Here is a 24929-nt window from a genome sequence, read left to right as displayed (position 1 = left end):
TATAATCCATGTGCGAAACTTTCAAATGTCTTATCAGCTTTGTTGTGTGGAAATTCTTTTATAACATTCCTCCTCGGGGTTTCTCCTTTGCACACACTTTGCAAACTGCAAATTTGTTGTCCTATTCGGACATTGTAAAACTCCCATACCGGCGATGCCGGTCACGCCCCCTTATAACACCTCGGTCTGAGATGTGGGAACGCAGGCAGCGGTTTGTTGTAAATGTCATCGGATCGGCCAGTTTTGAACTATTATTTTGAGAATGCCGATCAAAACCGATAGGGGCATTATCTGCCGATGGATCGGTGCATCTCTACTTTGGATTGACCAGTCACATCCCCCCAGCGCTGTAATGGATGTGGAAATGTGCAAAAAGCGTTTCCATTACACTTTTACAATAAACTGGATAATCGACTTGCCTGAAAACCAGCTCATGAAAGCTTAAAGTTTTTTGTGATATTTGGGAGGTTTTTTTTTTTTTTTTTTTTTCGGTACAGCCATTTCCAGGTTTTCTCTTTTGATACTTGGGTATTGCGCAAATCTATAGTTAATGGAAACGCGACTATTGGCATTAGGTAGTGCCAGAGAGAAAGATGGAGTTCATGTATTGTTTAAGGGAAATAAATCTGGTATTTAATAACAAGGTTCTATAGCTCATCCACTTGCTATTCCTTTCAGCAAAAGTTTGAAAATTGAATCTGAAATGGGTTTCGTGGTTACTTGAAGATCCTTTGGATCCCCCTAAGTATCTGAGCAGATAATTTACAAAGACAGGGACTTGAGCTCATTTTCCATTAGTTCAGTCCCACCTCAATGTGGGTGGGGCCTCGTTCTCGTTCCGCGTTGCCCTGTCAGGTCCCTATGGATGCGTCGTCAGCCACAAGGCACAGAAACGTGTGGACCTCCTCGTTGCACCATGGAGTAGGTTTGCTTGCTATTTTTTGCTGTACCGAAGTTTAGTTGTGAAATAAATATTGCAGCCGCTGTTGCCAGGTTTTAAATACGCTGATGTGAAGGAGCTGCTCTTGATTACGGATCAGAGACGCTACTCTCTGGCCAATGAGTGGCCTGCAGCCTGGTGACGTTGCATTTTCAGCCCCACTCAGCCCAGTTGGAACCCTGGCCAAGCAGGTGTGAAAAAAGGAGGTACTATCACCTAGTGCAGTGGTTCTCAAACTTTTTTCAATGAAAAAATGAAATATTTTTTCAGCCAAGTAGCCCCTGACCAGCGCAAAACATTTTTGGTAGAAAAGAAAGAGGTGCTGTGCATCAATGTCTGATTTATTAAACCTTGTACCAATGTACCTGACAAATACATTTTGTATTGCAAACATTGCATGTAGAAATAAAAAAGAAAAACAGAAAACAATGAATATACATAAATAATTAAAAATGTGTTCACAAAACACAACTTAACTTAATAATAAATAAAGATTTGCTCACAAAAAATAATCAACTTCTTTTGGGATCAAACAATGAAAATTGCAAGTTTTCATCACATAAAATTTAAGTGTTGCATTGAAGAGTCTTTTGCACTTACAGTACATTTTAGTGAGAAACATGGGCTTGTACCTCACTGAGGATGTTTGTCATTCTTGGTGGCAGGGAGGCAACTGTTGTGATCAAGCTCTTCTCCAGGCACAGTCTGTTTCTTTGCTTTGTGATCAGCATCATAGCAGAGAAGGAGGCCTCACATAAATATGTGGAGGCAAAAGGTAGCAGCTGCTCCAAAGCTTTCTGTCCCAGCTCAGGCTGGTCCTGCTTCACACACACCCAAAACTGTGTGAGTGGATGCACCAAACTTCATCTGCAGGCCACGGTCAGATGTCACTTCCATCAGTTTTTCCTAATGAGTGACAGGAAGCTTCTGTTTGCTTCAGACAAGAGAAAATGGCTTCTCACCCAATCCAGCTTTGCAGATTTCTCCTCCATGTCAGTAAAGTAGGAATGAAAACCATTTATCAATGTAGCCAACTGTCGCACTATGACTAACTTCACCGGAGCTGTCTCCACATCCTCATTGGAGAGAAAAGCATCCACCTGAGGAAAGCAGGTGAAATCCTCCTGAGCACATGTCCTTTTCCACAGCTCTGCTTTCTTCAGGAAACCACCCACCTTGTCATACAGGTTCAGGATGCTGGTGTCCCTTGCCTTGCAGAGACGCATTCAGTTTGTTCAGTTTGCTGAATATATCTGCCAGATAGCATAGCTTTGCAAGCCAGTCCGTGTCCTGGAACAACGTGGCATGGAGAGATCCGTGCTCTGTCACAAAGGTGTGCACTTCAGCCCGTAACTCTAACAGCCTGTTGAGTATTCTCCCTCGAGAGAGAGCCAGCTCACTTCTGTATGCAGGAGCAGTTGTGTGTTCAGCTCCCATATTTTCACAGAGGCGGCGGAACAAACGTGCATTAAGTGGCCTTGACTTGATGAAGTTTATCACTTTGATGCTGTCGTTCAAAACATCATGGAACACAGGGCTCATTTTCTTGGAAGCCAACGCTTCCCTGTGAATAGCACAGTGACCCCACTTAATGTCAGGGTTTTCTTTTATTAATCCGCACTGCCCGTCATTGATGCAGCCGCATCGGTGCAGACGCTGCTGCAGGATTTCCAGCTGATACCATTTTCAGAGAAAAATGCGTTAACGACAGTAAAAATGACCTCCCCTCCAAGCTTTTGAAGAAAAGTATGTGTTCAAAAATGTCAACAGTCTTATGGCGCTTTTGCACTAGTCCCGCCTTCGGCCCGCTCGGCTCGGTTCAGCCCCGTCTTGCACGTTTGCACTAGGGGCTGAGACGGGTAGAGCCGCCCCAAGCCGATACTATTTCTTTAACCATTCTGGCGAGGTTCTTTGCGGGCTGAGCCGGGACTATTTCTGACGTCACCACCCTCCGCGCCACTGATTGGTCGGAGGGCGGGGCCGTCAGACGTTTGAATCAGGAAGCGGGAGTCAGTGCGAGAGCGACCCGCGGCTCGCAGCGATTTTATTATAAAGCGCAAAACGTCTGTTTGGTGATCCAACTCTGAGGTGCAGATGTTCATAAACCTGGTGACTGACGAGAGAATTAAAAAAGGGATGTAGACGGGCTGTTTTACTCTCAGCCGCTCGAGGCTCCAGCTGATTTCTGATCAGCGCCGACATGAACAAAGCAATCAAGTACGTCACAGCAGCTTCACCCCAACCTGCCCACTTCTACCCTGGCTGTGGAAAGGCGGGTAGAGGCGGGTAAAGGCGTGACGAGCCGAGTCGGGCCGAGTAAGTCCTAGTGCAAAAGTGCCATTAATGTATCTCACAAACGCAACAAGTTCTGCATGTCCACTGACATCTGTGGATTCATCCAGCTGGAGTGAAAAAGAGTCTGCAAGTTTTCCCACAACTTCTTCGACAATGTCTGTACTAGGGGTGTAACGGTACACAAAAATCTCGGTTCGGTACGTACCTCGGTTTGGAGGTCACGGTTCGGTTCATTTTCGGTACAGTAAGAAAACAAAATGCAAAATATAAACGTGCTAGTTGTTTATTACACACACACAGCGGCGCTAGGACCCCGCGGACGCATGGTGTGTCGTCGGGCGTTTTTTTCCCCTCATGCTTCCCTGCAGCGTCACATTGCAAACACAAACACACGTACCTGGCAGAAACATTTCTTTTATATAATGTTGTCTGTCGCCCGCAATATTTTTTCTTTTTTTGGCCGGCGCCATAGTTTGCTAGCTACAAACTCTATACATCCCATAATGTATAATAATATGCTCGCGCTCTCAGCAGCGGTACTCGCATCATTAAGGCTGATTTATGGTGCCGCGTTACACCAACGCAGATCCTACGGCGTAGGGTACGCAGCGAGCGGCCGTACGGTGCACGTCGCTGCGTACCCTACGGCGTAGGCTCTATGTCGATTTAACGCCGAACCATAATTCAGGCTTTACTAGGCAACGAAGCAGGTTGACTCACGTTGCAGAACAGCGCTGCAGAGGCGCTCATAAACGTAAATGATCATTGATTTTTTTTTTTTTTTTTTTTAGGCCTGGCCAGGCCCCGCCAGGCCTAAACAATGGTAGGGGAAACACTGGACTTGTCACAATTATGTGCTTAGCTCTTTAGTTCTTCATTAGTTAGTGCTTTTTTCTTTAATCTTAATAATTTCTTGGTGTGAGCGCAACTGCAGCAGCGCTCTGCTCCACAACGTGTGGTCCTCTACTTAATATGTCCGTGTGGAAACTCGTTCGGTACGCCTCCGTTCCGAACCGAACATGCTATACCGAACGGTTCAATACAAATACATGTACCGTTACACCCCTAGTCTGTACCCATTTTATCTATGCTGCGGCAAATGGTGTCATTAGACTAAGGCACAGTTTTTAATATATCCGCTGATTATTTTTGTCCACCATGGTTTCGGCCAATACAACAGCGGTGGGGAGCAGCAGGTCTTCAGCTATGGTAAACTGTTTTTTGGCTTTAGCTACGAGCAAAGACACGACATAAGAGGCCTCCAGAGCTTTGGCTGATGTAGTGGAGGCTTTTCACATTGTGTCTTGTAATGACTTGAAGTCAGAAAGTTTCTTCCTAAAAAAACTCTGGTGGCTGAGCCGAGTAGGTACTTTTTGCAGAACTGGGAAAGCTGGATATACACCATACAGGTTTGCAGTCTTAAGCGGGGAAGAAAAAAAACTAAGATTGTACATGTTTGTTCATGTTGGGTTTTTTTTTATTTAGTTTGAACTATCGTTTTTAAAGTACATATGCTTCGTAGCTTGCTTTAGAAAGACATTTAAGTTGATGAGTTCAGATAAGTCACTGTTGGATTTTGATCAAAATCATACACAGTCCCAAACAACGTAAAAACTGCCACTGTTGGATTCTTTTTTACAAAGTCAAAGCCATAAAGATGCCTTTCAACATGTAGTAGCTATTATGGTTTCCACCATTACAGCTGCTAATGTACCCACCACCAAAACATTATAAACTAGTAGTTCACTTTCTTCATCCTACTTTCTCTTGAACTTAGAAAGTCTCTAAGTCACAAAATTATTCTCCAGCATCCATTTTCATTATTGCTGCTATAGATCCTATATTCTTTTCTTTTTTTTCCTTTGCTTTGTATGATTTCCAAATAAAAAAAGAAAGGAAATAGCAAACATTTGTTGTGGTCCTCATAAACTGTACATCTCTTCCTCCAGCCTTGCCAACATTTACAGTTCCTTTTAATTTCAACTTCTTTGATTCCTGGTTACCGGCATGGTTGCAACAGTTGTGCTTGGGTATGGTATAGGTGCATATTAGGGCTGTCAACGAATATTCAACATTGAAATATATATTTTAATAGTTATAAAAAACTGAATTTTGAAGGTGAAAATTAATATCTTTATGTGAAAAATACACCGGCGGTAGCAGAGGCGCGGCTGGCTGCTTTGCGAGTTTCACTGAATGAAGCTTGCTATGTTTGGGACAAGAATCACAACCTTAAATTGCCTGCACAAAACTCTTTATCAGCACTCAACATTTGTTTATTGTTGTTTGTTTAAACCATTATGCGCAGTGAGGGTGAGAGAGAGGGAGTGAGGTCTGCGGTCTTGGCCATGAGTTGATTTACTTGTTTTTGTGTACGTGATACGTTGTCAAATATAATTACCTGCACAAACAACCTATACAAGTAGTTATGTCTCTCTGTATTAATTTGTCCTGTTAATAAACATAATCATTGCAGGGCTGTACGCTTACTTTTTTGAATGGTAGCACTGGTGCTAGCAAGTTAAAAATTTTAGTAGCACAAATAAAAATGTACTAGCACACCCGGGTGGACAGTTAGTAGGGGTGTAACGATACACTAATCTCACGATACGGTACGATACACGATACTGAGGTCACGATAACGATACGATATTATAGCAGTATTTTTTTTACAACCTTGAATGAGGAACATATGACTGTCTTTTATTTGAAAGACACAAAATACAAAACAATACTGTGCGTTTGCCCTATTGTTACAGTTTGTAATGCTTTATAACTGTTTAAGTTTTAAAGAGAAAGCCAGGCCAACCATTTTCCACAAACTGAACTAAAAGTAAATGTCAGGTTTGCATTATGCATCTTCAGTTTCATACAATAAAAATATTTTGCCACAAACTGAATAGTTTCTCTCATGTATGATTTGACTTTTTTATTTTCCAGAAATTTAACAACTAAAATTAAATAAATAAATAAAAGTAAATAAATAAATACATATTTTACATCATAAAAAAAGATTGATTTATGCTCACCTTATAAGTGTAAGAGGAGATTTATTTTTGTTAAGGTTATTTTGGTAATTCAGGGTTCATTATTTTATAAATATATTCTTTATATTCTGATGTAAATCAGGGACTATATTTACACTAGTCAGTTAATCTGTAGTTGTTAATATGTTTTAGATTGGGCGGAGTGATACAGCACTAGGTGCTGTGTTGATGTTCTAAAATCCTACGCTGCTGAGCGGACAGTAAAGTACTCTCAAACTCAGCAGAAGTTGTCCTCTGTTTATCCTACTCACGACCCGAAAAAGGTTTAATTTAATAAGGTAAGGCTTAACTCTACACCAGCCTTACAAGTTCAGAGCTCAAAACCCCGCAAGAGTCCCGTGATCGGGACCGCAAAAAGGTACTACTTTCTTCTGAGCGGAGTAAGATTTTGGTCCGCGTGTCGAGGCGCAGTCGCCACGCGCGGTCGGATCATGGATGTATTAATAGTATTAATAGCCTTTCCACACGGCGCCCCGGCCGTATGGTCGCGAAAATACGGTATTTATATATGAAATGTCAGAATAGGTAATTTTTTTGACGACAACCCGGTTGAGAAAGGCTGATGTAGGTCAAGAGACATTCATATTGATTTTCAAACTTTTTTTAACAAGACCCCAGCGCAACTCACTCGCACAAATGCGAGTGGATACATATTTCTCTTCGCACCGGATGATTTTTATTCGCAAATGCGATGAAAACTGTCGCACTGTACAGCCCTGCATTGACAAAACCCGCAACCAGATGTTCAAATAGTTTGTTTTGTTTTCGTGTGTGAATTTATTTTTTTTTAATTTTATTTTTTTTAGCAATTTTGACAGCCCTAGTGCACAACATATATGACACTTAGATATGACAGTTACAATTATCATTTAACAATGTGGTAACATAATCCAGAAATTTAAAAATGTGATCAGTGCATCAGTTTTTAGGTGTATTTTTAAGCAGTAGTTGTAGGTTTTTGTTTAGATCTGGAGTCATCATTTTAGGCTCTGATCACTTGTGAATCTTCGGTAACTTTCTGAAGGAATTTTTCACAAAAGCGAGTGAACTTGATATCTGACGTTTTGCTTGTGGGGCTATTATTAATGTATTTGCCATGTACTTGTTTTGTTGCAGGGCCCAGTTTTTCTCCTCAAGAAAATTCCCACAACCACAGTTCCCTTCATAGCTCCAACTCACATTCTCACCCCAACAAGACCTCAGACACAGTAAGTCTTTCCCTCTTTTGTTGGATGCGATGACTTATGAAATGGTATTCTTATCGAACATTATTTCTAGCGGTAGCCGATGCTGCATAGTTTCACATAGTTTCACATATACATTAAATTCAGGCTCAGTTAATTATTTTTTTTTTTTCCCAGTTTGCCATTTCTACCAAAATGCATTTTGCATTCTTTTAAAAAGATTACTCTGAGTTCTCTTAACGATAAGTGAATTAAGACCTTTTTAATGGTAAAAAGACATGAACAATTCTAAATGAATGCTATAATTGAACACAAACATCAGTCAGAAGAGAAAATGCACACATCTGAAGCTGCTTCTTTGCACCTATAAATCTTCACTAAATCATCACAACTGTAGCCAGTATTTCTTGTATAATTCAGATTAGATTACAAATGCTTGCATCAGACCCTTCACAGCACACACATACACACATTTGCTTTGTGTGCGATCGGCCTTTTTTTTTTTTTTCATAAATATATTTTCTTTAACTCAGCCTTACGAGCCCGGTGACGATTGGTCGGAGCACATCAGTTCTTCTGGGAAAAAATACTATTACAACTGCAGGACGGAGGTCTCTCAGTGGGAGAAACCCAAAGAATGGTTGGAAAGGTAGCCATTATTCTGATAGCTAAATATAGCTTGGTGGCATGTGCCTGATTTTTAGTAACTTACATTTTGTATTGACACACAAAGCAAGTTTTAGTGTTAATTTTATGTTTTGCAGAGAACAGAGGCAAAAAGAGGCAACAAAGACTGCTGTTGTTAACAGTTTTCCCAAGGACAGGGACTACAGAAGGGAGGCTATGCAGGCGACGGCAACATCTGGCTTTGCTGGTCCCAGTAAGTGTTAAATGTGCTGTTATGATACTGTTCAGTTTGATTTGACTGGTTTTATTGATCAAATATTGTTGGCATATTTTTCATATAATACTTATTTTGTAGGTCAGACCACAATATTAAATGTTTAACACATTAATACAGCAGCAAAGAACATATAGAAGCGTATTTAATTTTTTTACCACAGTAAAATAAAAATGGGAAGGCCCAAATTACAATATAAAAACGCAAGAGCAAGAAAGAGCACTACTTTCTATGCACGGCAAGTGTTGCATGATTTGAAATGGTAGGTGGGAATGGAGGCCAGGTAATTCTACTCTAAGCTGATATTGTGATCTACGAATACGCTACAAATCGCACTTTGTTAGATCGAAACAAAGGGACCGGGTTTGTCTTGTCTGTGGTTTTGATTTGGTTGTTATTTCAGATGAACAAATGTAGTATATCCTGCCAAGCGTGATTCTACCGTGATTCTTTTCATCTATTCTGTTGTGTATTTGCTTATGTGGTTGGATCACTGTTGTGATGCGTGGCTCCGTCAAGGCCAGGAATTAGTTGCTGGATGGGTTATTCACATTTTACTCTAAAATACTTCTCTATAAAGAGGAATTCACAATCAACGTGGTAACTTTTTAAGGTGCCCAAGTTTTGTGGCTGCAAATGAAGCCCAAATCATCCCCACTGTGCTTGGCCAAAGGTGTTTGTGTGGAGACACTGTTTGCTTTTCAGCTGAAATGGGTTTGTGTGTTATGGGCAGACTTCTCTGCTTCGGTCTGTCTAAAGAACATCGTTCCAGTCTTGTGGTTTGTTCTAGAAATGCAACCATAGCTGTTTTCTTAGACATTTATAATTTCCACCGGTCTCGAAATTCTAACGTGCTGATAACCAATTTTGGTCAAGTGAGGGTATCTTAAGATCTACAGTCAACTGGATATGGCAGGATTATTCAACACTTTTCAGTGCAGGAAGCCCTTGGTCCACTCTGAAGTACAACAATGGATTTTGTCTTTAAATGTCTTTTATAAACTATTTTATCTTCAGATATAATGCTGAATGTTAAATCAAAATATATTACATAAAAGTAGTGAAAGAATACATGTAGTGTTTTGTCTTTAATCATGGTTGTTATTACGGTGAATTGTCCACATAACATCTTTTTAATCTTTTAAAAGAGCAGTGTGTAACGTGAAGCCAAAATTAAATGCACTCTAATCAAAATGGTGGCAGTATAGCTGCACAAAGTGAGTTGACCTATCCTTGAGTACGGAATAAAATCTGCTTGCCCTCTTAAAGTCTGTCGTGACTGTTCACCACCAAATGTATTGCGAATCAAAACCCCAAATCTGAGAGTCAAATAACAGAATCTGTACCAAAGAAATTAACATTTCTAACAAAGAGTGCAATCATTTTTCTTGGTTATTGTATTCTTGACATCATTTCTTAAACCATGCCAGTGTCCAAGCTGCGTTTCTCAGTTTCAGTAGATCATCAGCTGTTTACCTAACAATCTAAGAGACATGTTAGATGTCTGAATCATCATTTCTATGCTGTCCATGAGCTGTCTCCAACGTAGGAAAGCACTGCAGATATTTACTCTGGTTTTAGCCCTGTTTTTTTGCTTAGAATCAAGATTTATTTTCTTGTAGCGGGTGGTTGTGGTGGTGGCAGCAAAGCCCTCTTCCCGAGAGCTTTGTCTCTCCTTGCTGTTTCTGTTTAGCTATCCTAAGTGGAAAACTTGTTGCACACCGGATTTGCAGAAAGGTGCGTCGGAGGAGGAAAGCTGCTGCCAAATTTAAAAAGAAAACTCCCGCACACCTTCTTCTCACCATACACTTGTTTATTAGGCCAACATTTCGGTCATAGACCTTTTTCAAGGCATCAAGCTTGATGCCTGACCGAAACATTGCGGGAGTTTTCTTTTTAAATTTATGTTTAGCTATACTTAAATGGTCATTTAGGCCGGTTTCTACAGGCCTGGCAACAAGTTCAAATACACCCACAAACCTACGTGGCTTCTTTGTGTCACTAATTTGTATAGCTTCTGCGATTAGTCGACATGGTCATCGCAATCAACAATGAAAATTCACCTCGACCATTAAATAATAATAATAATAATTTTTGTCCGATGTGTCAACCACCTTTGATTTATTTTTCGGTCACCAGTCTCAAATGGCTGATCTGCGTTCAGGTATTGCTGCTCCACACCACTAGTTTTGCTGTGAACACCTTGCTGGTGAAATGGGCAGCCCTCTCTCTTCCCTCCCCTGAATTGAGCGTCTTTTACCGTCGGTTCTGAGTATCCTGCTGTTTTAATACATAAAATGGAAGCGTGCGGTGAGTCTGACTTGAGTATGGCGACTTCTAGAAAAAGACCATAAGCATCAAAAGTTTAGGAATACTTAATGGCAGCTGGTTTGTACACTTTGTAAAACTTTGTTGGCTTATCATGGGAGCAAAGCGGGATGCATGAGGACCTGAACAGGAAGCACACGGCAGAGCCTGCATTGGGACTGGGATCCTGCCGGACCCAACAATCTTGCGGGCTGGCAAAAAACAAACAGCCGATCCCGAACTTGGTTGTCGTCATGGAGAGGCAGGAGAATATAAAACTAAAAAATCTGTGAAAATCAATCATGGAAAAATATTGTAAAATTGTTACAAACAAAAAAGCACGAGGGGTCCAGGCGCTTGTGGCAGCAGAGATGAAAACCATCGTTGAAAATGATGGGTGTGCTGTTACAGCCAACATATGGACGGAAAACTACCACAAAACATCATTCATATCCAGCACCACCCACTACACGAATGGTGACTTTAATCTCGTCTCAAGGGTGCTGTTTTAGGCTCCTTTTGGAAGTGGTGTGGCAAAGACGGCTGACAACATATGGAGCTTGCTGTCCCCAAAACTCAGATGTTTGGAATAGATTTACCGCTGGTGGTCAACCGTGTTTGTCACTGACCGCGGGGGAAACATCGTTGCGGTCTTACGAGGCCAAACTGCAAAACTCAGATCCTTTACATCGTGTTGTCAAGTGCATTTGCTCCCACTGTGTTGGCAAAGAACCTGGAGCTGTCTGAATTATTGATCAATGCAAAAAAATTGGTCAAATGTTTTAAACATTCAAGTTTACAGAACAGGTTGTAAAGCACTTTCAAGCAATCAGTGGAGACCCGATGGAATTCAAACTATTACATGCTGAGCTCCATACTGTTCCATTATGAGGGAATCTCCTCTCTAGTGATGGCGAATAACCAGCACGAACGAAGTGCACAGATTAGCAAGGACCCGTTGAAAACAGTAACTCAATTCCAGAAGTTATTCTAGGCTTTCTCTCAGAAGTTGCCAGTGTGTGTGATTCAGTCTGGAAGTCCTTATGGGGACGACTGAAACGGCAACATCCCTTCATTGCAGCTACAGGATTGCAACCTTCCTTGCTCCAAAAATGCGTTTGCTGCGGATGCTGAGTCCTGATGGAAAAGACGGCGTAATTAAAGAAAGCAGAACAACGATAAAATCATTGATATAAACATGCGTATATGATCTAATACAGTGTTTCTCAATCCTGGTCCTCGAGTACCACTGTCCTGCATGTTTTAGATGCTATCCTGCTTCAGCACACCGTGATACAAGTACCTGTGACATCAACAGAACTGTGCAGACCTTGGTGACAAGCTAATTAGGACCTTTAATTAGAATCGGGTGTGTTGGTGCAGGGAAACATCTAAAACATGCAGGACAGTGGTACTCGAGGACCAGGATTGAGAAGCACTGATCTAATAAATTAATTACATAGCCTAATAAAAATATATTACAAATAAAAAGTTATTAAAATTTAAAAAAAAGTAGCCTACCTCACGTGCTTTTAAATAAAATATTTCCAATGTGATATAATAGTGCAAAAGAAAACATTGATAAAATGCGCTTTGACGCACCACCACCAGTGGGGAAGAAACCCAAATCAGTTCTCAAAGTGGGAAGAAGATTCCTCCGTCGCTTCAGGGCCAAAGCCTTGCAATGAAGAAATATCTTATTACCTCAGCGCCCGACTCGGACAACGCAGATCCATATGAGGTGCTTCGATGGTGGAAATTTCGCAAAAAGACTCCCCCCTGTGCTGTCTAAGTTTGCAAGATTCATTTTAAGTATACCTGCCTCTAGTGCCCCATCGGAGAGTCATTTATGGCCCTTTTCCACTCGTACCTACTCTGCGCGCTTCTACTCGCCACGCCCCTGTCTTGCGCTTTTCCACTACGGGCCGAGACGGGTAAAGGCTGGCCAAGCAGATACTTTTTCTGTACCTGTTCTGCCGAGGTTCTGAACGTGCTGAGTCGGCCCTGTATCTGACGTCATCACCCTCCACGCCACTGATTGGTCGGGGGGCCGTCAGACGTTTGAATCAGGAAGCGGGAGTCAGCGCGAGAACGACTCGCGGCAATTTTATTATACAGCGCAAACGTCTGTTTGGTGATCCAACTCTGAGGTGCAGATGTTCATAAACCTGGTGGCTGACGAGAGAATTAAAAAGGGATGTAGACGGGCAATAAGGAACGATCAGATCCACAGGAACTCTGTTTTCTTCTCAGCCGCTCGCGGCTCCAGCTGATTTCTCATCAGGGCCGACACAAACAAAGGGGTTGTGCAATCGAGTACGTCACAGCAGCTTCACCCCAACCTGCCTACTTCTCACCTGGATGTGGAAAAACAAACGGGGACAAAGCGGGAGGAGGCGTGACGAGGCGTCCCGAGACGGGGTGCGCTGAGTAGTTACTAGTGGAAAAGGGCCATTAGTGTCTAGGTGCGATTTAGAAGAAAGACACAGCAGCCTGATACCAGAATCTCTTAGCAACATACTTGCTGCACAGCAATCGTAAGTAAAACAGATGTCTGATTCATTTAACCACTGTAGACTTATTTTAAGCCATGGTTTGCTCTGAGCCATTGTGGTAATGTACAGCAAGTTCAGTTTCTTTTTTTTTTTTTCCATGCCTCTGGATTTTCAGTTGTTTAGAAGGTCTTGTTCAGGTTTAATGTGACTTTGGAAAATTTGCTCTTTCAAAACTTGAGAAATTTTTAGTTTAATATATTTTTATTGAGGCTATTCTTCTGTCAAGACCAACTAATAAAATGGTTCTAATAAAACTACCAACTTATTTTAGTTGGCCTATATACGAGTTGGCCGGAGCGGGAGTGACTGAGACAGGTTGCGGTAGTGGGCGGGTTTGGACCCAAATATTGTGGGTGTTGGCAGGAATGGGTTTGAAAAAAGTAGTAGCTGTTGAAGAGCTGTTTATTACTTAAACGTCAAGCCATTATTGTTTTTATTTTTATACATGTGTGTGTATGTGTGTATATATATATATATATATATATATATATATATATATATATATATTCAATTACATTTTATTTATATAGCGTCTAATACAACAGATGTTGTCTCTAGACGCTTTCCAGAGATCCAGAACATAAACATAAACCCCCGAGCAATTATTACATAAACAATGGCAGGTAAAAACTCCTCTACTGGGAGAAAAGCCTTAAGCCAAACAGTGGCAAGGAAAAACTCCCCTTTAGGAGGGAAGAAAACCTTGAGCAGGACCAGGCTCGTAAGGGGGGCCGAAGGGCAGACTGGGGGAGTCAAGGACGTCAGCAGCACACAGCAGCGGGATGACCAGAGGTGGGGGGGTATGTGTATATATATATATATATGATGCCGTGGATGGCAAAGGCTTGATACAATCAGTTTGTCGAATCTGCCTAATACAGTTCTTTTATATTAATACTTTGGAGAATGTTTTATTTTTGTAATACTTTTATGCTATTTTTATAATGTGGAAGACATTCTCAGATTTTGTATTTGCACTTTATTTAATTTATTTTATGTTTACTTTTCACATGGTGCAGGTGACATTTTTCGGTTTTGATCAGAGTTCTCAAAGTTCAAAGCGGGTCAATCCGATGACGTTTACAAAAACAAACCGCCACCCGCGTGTGCGTTCCCACATCTCAGACCCAGGTCTCCTAAGGGGGCGCGACAGTCTCTACAAAACATCAACACTGAAAATGGCCTCGCCGGTATGGCAGTTTTAGAAGGTCCGAAAAGGACAACAAATTTGCAGTTTGCAAGGTGTGCAAAGGAGATACCCAGAGGAGGAATGTTATAAAAGAATTTTAACACAACGAACCTGATAGGATATTTGAAATTTTTTCACATCAAGGAGTATATTGAATTTTCAAAGTTGGCTGCTGCTAAGGCAGAGAAAGAAATGGAGCGTGCAACAACGGCACTAACTCAGCTGAACGTAACAGACTTATAAAAGACAGCAGCAAGAAAAATAAAGAACTACATCATACGGTAATGGATTCATAAGCCTTGATCATCAGCCGCTTTTCATTGTAGAAGACATCGGGTTTAAACGTGTCGTTCACTGATTAATGCCAGTCTGAGTTTTACCAGACTATATACAGTCACACTCATAGCCTCATGAGGACGACAATCGTGTCAGTCGCTTCACGGGTGACATTTGGAGTTCCAGTGTGAAGAGTTGAGCTTCACTCACAAGAGTTTCCTCACACGTGGTGGATGCTATCGCTAAAGCTTTCATAATTAATTTTTTAATTTAAGATTTAATTATTTTTTCTACAGGAAAACTAAAGTTTATAGTTTACAACTTGTATCACCTCTAAGACTACTGTCTACTGTTGTCTGTGTTGGTGCACATGTTGTGTTGTACACAATTATTACCACAGGAAAGCTGAAGCTAGTAAGCTACACTTACTCTTTTTTCAAGCTGAGTCTGTCGTCTCTAAGAGTCTCTAGTGTGAAATATTGCATATTGTCTCAGCCTGCAGTGAAACAGTGGTAAATTCATGATACCGTATTTTCGTGACCATAAGGCGCACATTTTTTTTTTTTTTTTTTTTTTTAATGTGCCGGGCGCCTTAAGAAACGGTGCGCCGTGTCTATTACCTGAATTACGGTAATGTAAGGCTGGCCACCATGAGAACGGTAAAAAGAGAAGGGGGCGGGTGAAGCCCCCGTGAGTCTGGACGTGAATGAGACCATCCACTGAGCTGATTAATGCGGAAACAGAAGACGAAGACTTTTAAGGATTTGCTTGATGTGTAAAGTTAAATAAAATACAATCAAACTTAGTTTTGCTCCCGCTAGATTTTTAAATAACCACACTTGTGTGAGTGTTCTGCAGCGCGCGTGTGTTTTGCATGTCGGGAACCGAGGATGCACCTGCCGTGGGTTTGCGGGGTCCGATCGCCGCATCCCCGGGGCAGATCCGGCTGAAATGCCGGTGCTCTTTCCCCGGGAGTCCCTGCTACCAGTCCATGTGGGCTCCTCCGGTCCCGGCCGGTCGGAACCGGTCACAAACCGGGACGCGGAACCAGCGCGGGGGGGCGGAGCGGGACCCGGGACCGCCGCGGTCGGGATCCGCAGCACAACGGGGTATGAAAAGTGTATTTAGCCTACTCTTGTGCTTGCCTGCCACGCTGATGGACAGAAACTGCCGGCTATGGTGATTTTTAAAAGAAAAGCGTTGCCTAAACAGACTTTTCCAGCCAGAGTGAAGGGCTGGATGGATGAGGAGATGATCGGGTGGCTGAGACAGGTTTATGTGCGGCGCCCCGGTGGTTTTTTTTAATTATTTTATGCGGAAACAAAATATGAACCTTTTGGAGGGTTTGATTGATGTGAAAAGTGAAATAAAATATCAAACTAAGTTTTGCTTCCGCTCTATTTTTAGCGTGTGTGTGTTTTGCGGTGCGCGTGTGTGCAGCTCCGTCTCTGTAGACGGCGCCTTTTGGGTCGGTGCGCCGTATGTGTGTTTTAAAACCAAAAATGACACACAAAACTGAGGGTGCGCCTTTCCACACAGTGCGCCATATGGTCGTGAAATTACGGTACTTTCTCATCTCCTAATTTTTGGATACCTAATAATATATTATCAGTGTTGTTGTACATGAGACAACAGTATTTACTAATTTATGGATTTCACGCTGTGATCGGAAATATCGGGATCGGCAGATAATGATTCTGGTGATCGGCCCTCAAAATCCTGATCGGTGCATCTCCTAGACATTTTATGTTTTGGCTCTTGAGTAGCGTTCAAAATAGAATGAACACAAATTCAATAGCAATCATTATGTTATAAATTAGTCATTTAGATTAATCGACTAATGGATACGTGAGTTGAAAGATTAGTTGTTAGTGGCAGCACTGCTATTTTGCTTGCCGCTACACTCATGGCAGAAAAGCTTTTCTATTACAAGAGTGGACGAACCAAAACTAATTATTTAGCATGCGAACTTGGTAGAAATCGCAGCCGCCAAATACATAGTCGTCATTTTTTGTGACGTGACTGCACTTATTTTTTCTCATTTTCTTGCTGTTACTAGGTTATTTTGGGATGCTCCTTTAACCCATTTGTGTACGAAGTGTTTATAGTTCGTAAAACATGTAATTCCCCCCCACGTGGATATTAGGTTTATATTTTTATTCTGTAATTTAGTTTGGCTTCAGAATGACATACAGTAGGCCTAGCTCAGTCATATGACTGGTCCTGATGCGTGGCACTCAGCTTGTCTCTGGAGGAGAGGGAAGTTTTCAGGCATTTTCAGGCTGCAGACATTTGCTCTTCAGGTCGGTGATGGAAGAAAATCCACTGTCAGAAAGATCAGTTCTTACAAAAGACAGAAGTCTCACAATTCCTTTCATTGTGAGCTGGGGAAAGTCTTTGACAATAAATCCTGAGCTGAAGAGATTTTGACATGTACACATGCTTGTGTGCTTTCCGTGGATGACTCCAACAGCTGATCTTCCTGAGCAGCTGTCAAATTTTAACTTTTAATCTACATTGTCTTTCAGTGGAAACTATATCCGTGTCTTGTCCCTTCCCAAAGACTCAGGAAAGTACTTTACAAATTGACTTTCCAGGCCCCTCCAAGTGTAAGCAATTGCACATTTCATGCCAGTTGAGAGCACTGCACGACCTTACGTAGAACTATTTAGTTTTTTCAGCTCAGAGAAGCCATGCCAATTCTGTGTGCCAGATAAAGTAATTGAAATATGCAGCCAGCTCCACTTGTTTTTTACCAACTGGAAACATGTGGAAACATGTGGCAGTGCGTAACTCAATCACACATGCAGTACCCTTCGCTCAGTTTATTGCATTTATTCTGAAAAAGTAATCAATGACCTTTAAGAGCTTGTGGTGCATTCAGGAAGCGTCTCACCAAACAAACTCCTCACACTTCTCGTTTCAACAAAACCTAAAGATTCCAGTCTCCAAAGCCTCGCCCAGCTGAAGTGAAACTGCCCCTGCTGATTTCAGCTTCTCATTGCTTCTATGCAATAGTTGTCCAACGGTGTATTTTTATTATATATGAGGCTTTTAAAGCATTCTCTCCAACTTTTGCTGACTTTCTCATCGTCTTTTGCGTTTTGAAAGATTGCAGACTAGCCTGAAATTATTTCATTGGTTTATTTTGCAAGTGGCCATAATGAGTCGCCACGGCCATTGTCGCTTTGCATTCTGCTTCATGCAACCATTGATGCAATGGCAACCTTATTCCTTTTTCTAAATCCAAAATGTAGGTAGTTTTGAGTAACTGTCTTGGACATGCAGACCTGGTGTACTCCTGTGGCCTCGGGGGAGGTAGGACTAACATTTGAGTTAATTGCCAGGTACCGAGGTAGAAGCCCCAATTAGCATAATGTGATCCATTCTACTTCATTTAACAACCTAGTAACATTAATAAGCTGGTTCATGTTAGGAATTTGAAATGTGAAAATCAAGAGAGGGAAAAAAAGACGGCACTCAAATCATGCAAGGTAGATTTATTTGTTGTTTTGGTACAGCACACTCTCCCGGTTCTCATTTCCATTGCTCTGAATGCATCACATTAGCCCCTTTCACACAGCCAGTTCGAGGCGGGAACGTTGCGCCTTTAAGCCGCCTCGCTGTTCTGTGTGAAAGTCACGGAGGCGGAATGGGGGGGCCAAGTGGCCCCACCAATAAGCCGGCAGCGGAGGTAGTCACAGAGCCGTCACAGAGACGAAACGGGGTCTGTGTGAATGACACAGCCGGCATGCCGCTGACATGACGGTCGGACTGACGCTGTCGTCACGCCTCTGATTGCGGAACGCCGGCATGCTGTGTGAATTTACAGACGGGAGCGGCGTTATGCCGGCGTTGTATGGTTCTGTGTGAACCAACAAAGGCGGCGTATTGGCAGGACTTCTTTACACCAATATTGCGGAATCTCTGTGTGAAAGGGGCTATAGTTCGTTGCTCTGATTCAGGGGTGTCCAAAATCGGTCCTGCATCAACACACCTGATTCTAATTAACGGTTGTCACCACCTTGTCATCAAAATCTGGATAGTTCTGTTGATGACCAAGCTCCTTGTATCACGGCTTGATTTTAAAAAAGGGAAACATCTAAAACATGCAGGACACCGGCCCTCGAGGACCGACTTTGGACACCCCTGCTCTGATTGGTCGTGGCGCTGACCAATCCAAGGTACTTTGATAAGCAACAGTTATTGCCGCCCCGAGGGTGGGGAGGCCCTATGAATGGTTTCAGACCTGATATTTTTCTAGATCTGCGACTGATCATTCAGGCTAAAAAACTGTTTAAACTAGAAGTCAAAGTCCTTGCCCTTTTAATTGCCGTAACTCCTCCGTTACTTTCTGTCTAAGAGTTTTAAACATAACTCAGTTAAAACTGAAATGTATCCTTATTCTTCCATGGTAGTAGTGCTAAACCCCTACATTGAGTTTCAGGTTTGGTGCTGTGGTTTAGACATGGATGTTGGCTAGCACAAAGTGTTTTATATGGAAGCAAGTGAACATGTGATGTTTAAATGTCAACTGCCTCGTGCTTTTCTGTAAATATCTGCGACTGTTGTCTGAAAAAAGCCTTTTTCACACATATATATACAATCGAGATGTTCAGAATGATGTCTGCACTTGTTCTGCAGTTGGTACAAACCCAGCATCGGGTAAACACAGCCATCATTTCTGATTTCACCACTGAAAAGGCATTTGAAAAGGGATTTCAGCTGCTGTCGTTAACCCCAGCTCCTTCTGAAGGAGCTTGCTTTGATTGATGAAAGGTAGACCTTCTGACCCGTAATCAAGTTTGTGCTTCACTGACGGTAAATCATTTTAATGCTAACAGATTACCCTTGTGCACATGACACATGCACAAATGACCCAATAGGATAAGTCAGAATGACCTGGCGAGTACCGGTCAGACTGGACACTGAAAACCATGAAATGATTTGACCTGCTCGGTCAATCAGTGCATCTTTAGTTCTTTCACATGTGCAGTATGTTCCTAGTCTGCAGCTTTGCTGGACAGATGGAGGTGAAGAATGACGCACAAATGTGCACAGTGGCTCTTCCTACGACACTCTGGTGGAATTTTCTTATAATTTGTCCTCCATATGCAGGCTGTGCTGTGAATGAGTGAAAAATTAATACTTGCATAACTTCACAGTGCAATTAAATGTGAGAGCCTGAGTTGTTTGAAATGAAACACCTGATCCATTCTGTAAAATGTTTGTACAATTGTGTCACAGAATGTTGGATCTTTTTAGACTCATAAACAACCAATTATTGGGTGCTATCACTTGGATGGATTTGTTTCCCCTCAACAAACCGAGGGTGAAAGAAACTTTCACTCCACAGAGGACCATTATATGTGGTTTTCAATTTAATTTATTTTTATACTTTTTAAATATGCATTTAGATTACAGGACTTTCTCAGAAAATTTGAATATTGTGATAAAGTCCTTTTATTTTCTGTAATGCAAAAATGTCATACATTCTGGATTCATTACAAATCAACTGAAATATTGCAAACCTTTTATTTTAATATTGCTGATCATGGCTTACAGCTTAAGAAAACTCAAATATCCTATCTCAAAAAATTATTCTGGGAATCTTAAGCTGTAAGCCATGATCATCAATATTAAAATAATAAAAGGCTTGCAATATTTCAGTTGAATTGTAATGAATCCAGAATGTATGACATTTTTGCATTTCAGAAAATAAAGGACTTTATCACAATATTCTAATTTTCTGAGACAGTCCTGTATATAATTTATAATAAGTGTTCAATAAATGTTCCTGCTGCAGTCGGACTTTACAATCAGAGCTGCTCCCAGTGAATCATCGATGACTACTAGATTTAGCCCTGAATATTTAACCGTGCAGTACAAAACTACCCACAGTTTGTATGATTGTGTTTATATTTATATTTTTGATATCTTTGCTGCTGTAACGTGGAATATTTCTCCAATTCGAGATAAAGGTTTATCTTATGACCTCTGCAAAGCTATACAACAAAGAAAACGTGTTTTTTTTTTTTTTTTTGTTTTTTTTTTATGAAGTCACTTCCACCCATCTGCTCCCCCTGTTCCCCACCAATCCTAATCCATATCTACGTTAAAATGTGATCAAAGATAAAAAGGAATAATTACATGGAAAACATTTTTGGGCATAGAAGAACCAGTAAGGGAACACTATCACGCGGAGCTGTCTGTATCAGTAGGCGGCTGCTACGCCGGCGTGCCAGGCGGCCTGGCAGGGGGCCACAACCGCCCGCAGGTGGCACAGCACCAAACACCAACTTAACTATTATGGATGTGTTAAAAAAACAAAAAGCTTTTGTTTGACAAGTGAACCTCGGCTGTCATTCATAGACCTGCGTGTTAACATCGTGAGAAACACTGGAACACACGGCAACAGAACTGAGCCAGCTGTATTTCTCTATCATCACGCTTGCATTGTTTTAAAACAGGACTGTTTGTTAACTTAAAAGCATATTAAATCAAAACTGTAAAATCAATGTAGCTATTGCATAGCTGACAAATTGGCAAAATAGATCCACATACTACCGTCAGCTTCTATTAATCTCTCTATTAGTCTTAAATTGCTTTTTGTTTTTTTCAAACACTCAATCAGTACGTTTACATGCAGCAAAGAAATGGGATTTCTGATCGTATCAGATAAACATCCAGAAGACCCAATCACTTGTCTGAGTTTACATGCTGTTCAGAGAATGGGATAAATGTCCAGAGCATGGGATAAATGTCCAGAGCATGGCTGACTCTGTGACACTATGTGGCGCTGTAACCATGGTAACCATTTGTAACCATTTCAACAAAGAGCCACTTCCGGTTGACGGTTGTTTTGTTTGGCACCAATGTTACGTAGGGCTGGGGAATATGGACCAAAAGTCATATCTCAATATTTTCTAGCTGAATGGCGATACTCGATATATATCGATATTTTTTCTGTGCCATAATTGGGGTTTCCCCCAAAGCATTATAGCATAGCATCTCTGTTAGCTTCATTTTTTTCTGAGGCAAACCCTTAAAAAAACAGTCAGTTTTAATACAAAGCCTCGTGCCAAATGTCACACAGGTTCCTTTATTAACAGAGGTCTGCACAATATCAAAATGTATAAAACAAATGAAATAAAAATAAACTGCCTGCATGTATAGAATAAAAATGCTTCTTTAATAAAATAAAACAAATATCCCTTTCCTGCATAACAATTAAATTAAAATACACTGTGCAATTAATACAATGTAGACAGTAACAGGCAGACTTTTCCACTGAGGTTGACAGTTGTGCAAATAACAAAACATTTGTGCAAATCTCAAATAAAACAAGTCAATTTGTCACAAAATAAGCTATATCAAAATCATCTTTTTTTTTTAAATCGATATAAACGATATTGTCTCGTACCATATCGCGTTTGAAAATATATTGATATATATTAAAATCTCGATATATCGCCCAGCCCTAATTTTATGCCTTCCGTATATTTTTCCACTTTATTTTGATCTGCTCCGGTGTCCTGATGAAGCTTCTGCCATCTCTTTCACGATCTTCATGTTGGTGTTTAAACAACTATTTAACACGCGCCGTCTCCTTTCACTTCCGGGTAAAGCCCCAGAGGAAATTCTCCAGCATGCGCAGACCGCAATATCCGATGTCTCCGTATACATGGTGTTAACATTCCGACTCTGAACAAATTATCTAGGTGTTGCTATCCGATCATTAAATGTCCGAAATAGGTCTGAAGTAGATCGGATTAAGGTGTTTACATGCAGTTTAAAAGTCAGAACGATGTCTTAAACGATCAGAAATCTGATTGAACTGCTGCATGTAAACGTACTGACACAGGTGAAAATAACCCGTCAGTGTGTGAAACTTTAATTCACATTGCAGATGGATTTGTGAGAATGTGGCTGTTGATAAAACTGCATCTTTTTGTTCTCCAGAGTCTACCCAGGCGGAGAAGCCTCCAGCGGCCCTAGCCAGCCAGCCTCAGTCCTCCTCCTCCGGCTCGGGGAGCTTGAACACGTCGTCAGGGCCTCCTGGATCCTCTGCTTCCACCGTCCCCGTGTCCCCAGTCCTCCAGTCCCCCGCTCCTCCACTACTGCAGGACCCCACCCTGCTCCGCCAGCTTCTTCCAGCACTTCAAACTGCCCTGCAACTCAATAACGCCAGTATGGACGTGGCAAAAATCAATGAAGGTAAAAATACATCTACATTTTAGGTTTACATGATACTTGGAACTCCTGTTGACTGTCGTGTCTGTTTTTTAAGAATGGTGCACTGTAAAGTGTTAGCTGTTAGTTTGGTTTCTTTAGTAGTAGATGTGTTTTTAATAACCTGTCCCACTGGTCAAATTAGAATATCCACTTAGAGCTGAGAGTTTGTTCTGCTAATATTATAGAGAATTGCCTTATGTACGGAAGAGTATTAGGGCCATTCAGGAGAAAAAATATTTGAGAGGGGAAGATTTCTTTTTTTTTTTTATTGTGCGCTTCGAGAAAAAAAGTCGAAATGTCGAGAGAAAAAAGTCAAAATGAGATTAATGTTGAAATACAATTTCGAGAATAAAGTTGAAATTTCCTGAATAAAATTGAAATTTCGAGAATAAAGTTAAAATACATTTAAATGTTTTTCTCGAAATTGTACTTCAACATTTTTCTCCTGCCTGGCCCTAATATTTTCCGTACTTATGAGTAGGTGTTCTTTAAACTGTATTATTTAAACAGGAGACAAACAACAGAATACTCACTCCGTCGTTGTGTATCATTGTGTGCACCATGCTGAACATGGACCAGAGAAGATTAAAGTAGTTTCTGAGAAATGATTCTAGACAATCGTGTTAAAGGTTAAGGCTATAAGACCATCTCCAAGGAGCTTGATGTTCATGTGACTCCAGTTGCAGATTGCATGCAGGGGTTTCAGTTCCCCGGGACTGCAGCCAACCCTTCTGGATGTGGCAGCAACAGGAACATTGATGAATATTAGTAATAACCCGAAGGAGCATTTCCACTAGCAGGGGATCTGGGGTTAACCAGCCGGGTGGAAAAGGCTAACAAGACCGGCCGCCTCATCTGCCCCTTTACCCTGCTAGTTTCCTGTAAATTGTGGCACACAGGAACCACTTACTGTACAAATAATTCTGCGTGCCAAGTGATGACCTTTTTTGCTATTCACAAACAATATAAAAGGAGAAGAGGAGAAGAATGCAGCAAGAGGAGAAGAAACCAGGAAACATGGAAGAGCTAGAGATGTGTTTTGCATTTTTGTTTGCTTCTCTTGTTTGGTACGGATTGAGATTAAACGAATCAACTGGAAGAGGATTTCCAGAGGGCTGAGTGGGTTGAATCGTGTTTAGGTGGTTTGTTCATGTGAGAGGGCTGAACGTAACATGAGACAAAAAACATGCAATGTATGATATTGTTGGAAACTGCAGTAAGATATATGTGGCAATATTTTTATTTTTTCGACAAAAAATGTTTTGGGTATAATGTAAATTACCACAGTGTGTGGTAGCATTTTATCTACTTTTTATGCCATCAAATGTGTTTTCCAATCCTGGCAACGTGGACTGTGAGTTCATGACACCAGGGGAGGACATCAAATATGTCCACAAAGGCATAAAGAACTAAGGGCGCTGGGCTTGGATGGAAGTGCGTAGCGATTGAAAGATATTTGGGAACTGGTGCCACAAAAGCAGATGCCCATTCAACACATCTGGTGTTTGCCTGGGATAACAGCCACGGCAGACGTCCCACCCACAATCACCTATCGTGTGGCTGATTTCAAAGATGTGCATCTGCTCATTTATTGATGGACATGACCAGTCATTTACCGTCGTAAATGCTCGTCGACTCGTCAGTTTATCCAAGATATTAGTGGAAGATAAAATTTTCCTCATGCACCTCTCTGTTGTCAAAGCAGCAGGCAAGCTGTCTTCTGTTTTTATTTTTGCAGTATTTATTTTTTCCAGTTCAGTTCTTTGTCATTTCTTTGTTATAATTGATGAAAGTGGTAGTTTTCTGAAGTAAACTTGGGACTCAGAACTCAGGGGGCCTTGAAGCAAAAACATTGCTGTAATATAGGCTTGTGCTGGGCTTGTTCATCTCCTATCTGAATGTTGACTATTTATATCCACAAAATTAGCCAGAATCTTATCATTTAGGGGGCTATTTTTCAGAATGCTCTCTAAACCCCAGGACCTCCCCTCGACAATAAT

The 24929-nt window shown here is 41.3% G+C and overlaps 1 protein-coding gene across 3 annotated transcripts in view; it reads left to right on the top strand.

Moving 5' to 3' along the window:
• Positions 1-24929, top strand: part of waca (WW domain containing adaptor with coiled-coil a) — a 43093-nt gene that overhangs the window by 7526 nt on the left and 10638 nt on the right. For all 3 annotated transcript variants that reach the window (XM_061713309.1, XM_061713308.1, XM_061713307.1), the window contains exons 4-7: positions 7399-7490; positions 8000-8115; positions 8231-8346; positions 22657-22911. In XM_061713309.1, coding sequence (XP_061569293.1) covers positions 7399-7490; positions 8000-8115; positions 8231-8346; positions 22657-22911 — 579 coding nt within the window. The remainder of the gene's footprint in view (positions 1-7398; positions 7491-7999; positions 8116-8230; positions 8347-22656; positions 22912-24929) is intronic.

Source organism: Cololabis saira, chromosome 22, assembly GCF_033807715.1.
Source record: "Cololabis saira isolate AMF1-May2022 chromosome 22, fColSai1.1, whole genome shotgun sequence".
In the NCBI taxonomy this organism is placed as follows: Eukaryota; Metazoa; Chordata; class Actinopteri; order Beloniformes; family Belonidae; genus Cololabis; species Cololabis saira.
This window is presented reverse-complemented; position numbering and strand designations above follow the sequence as displayed.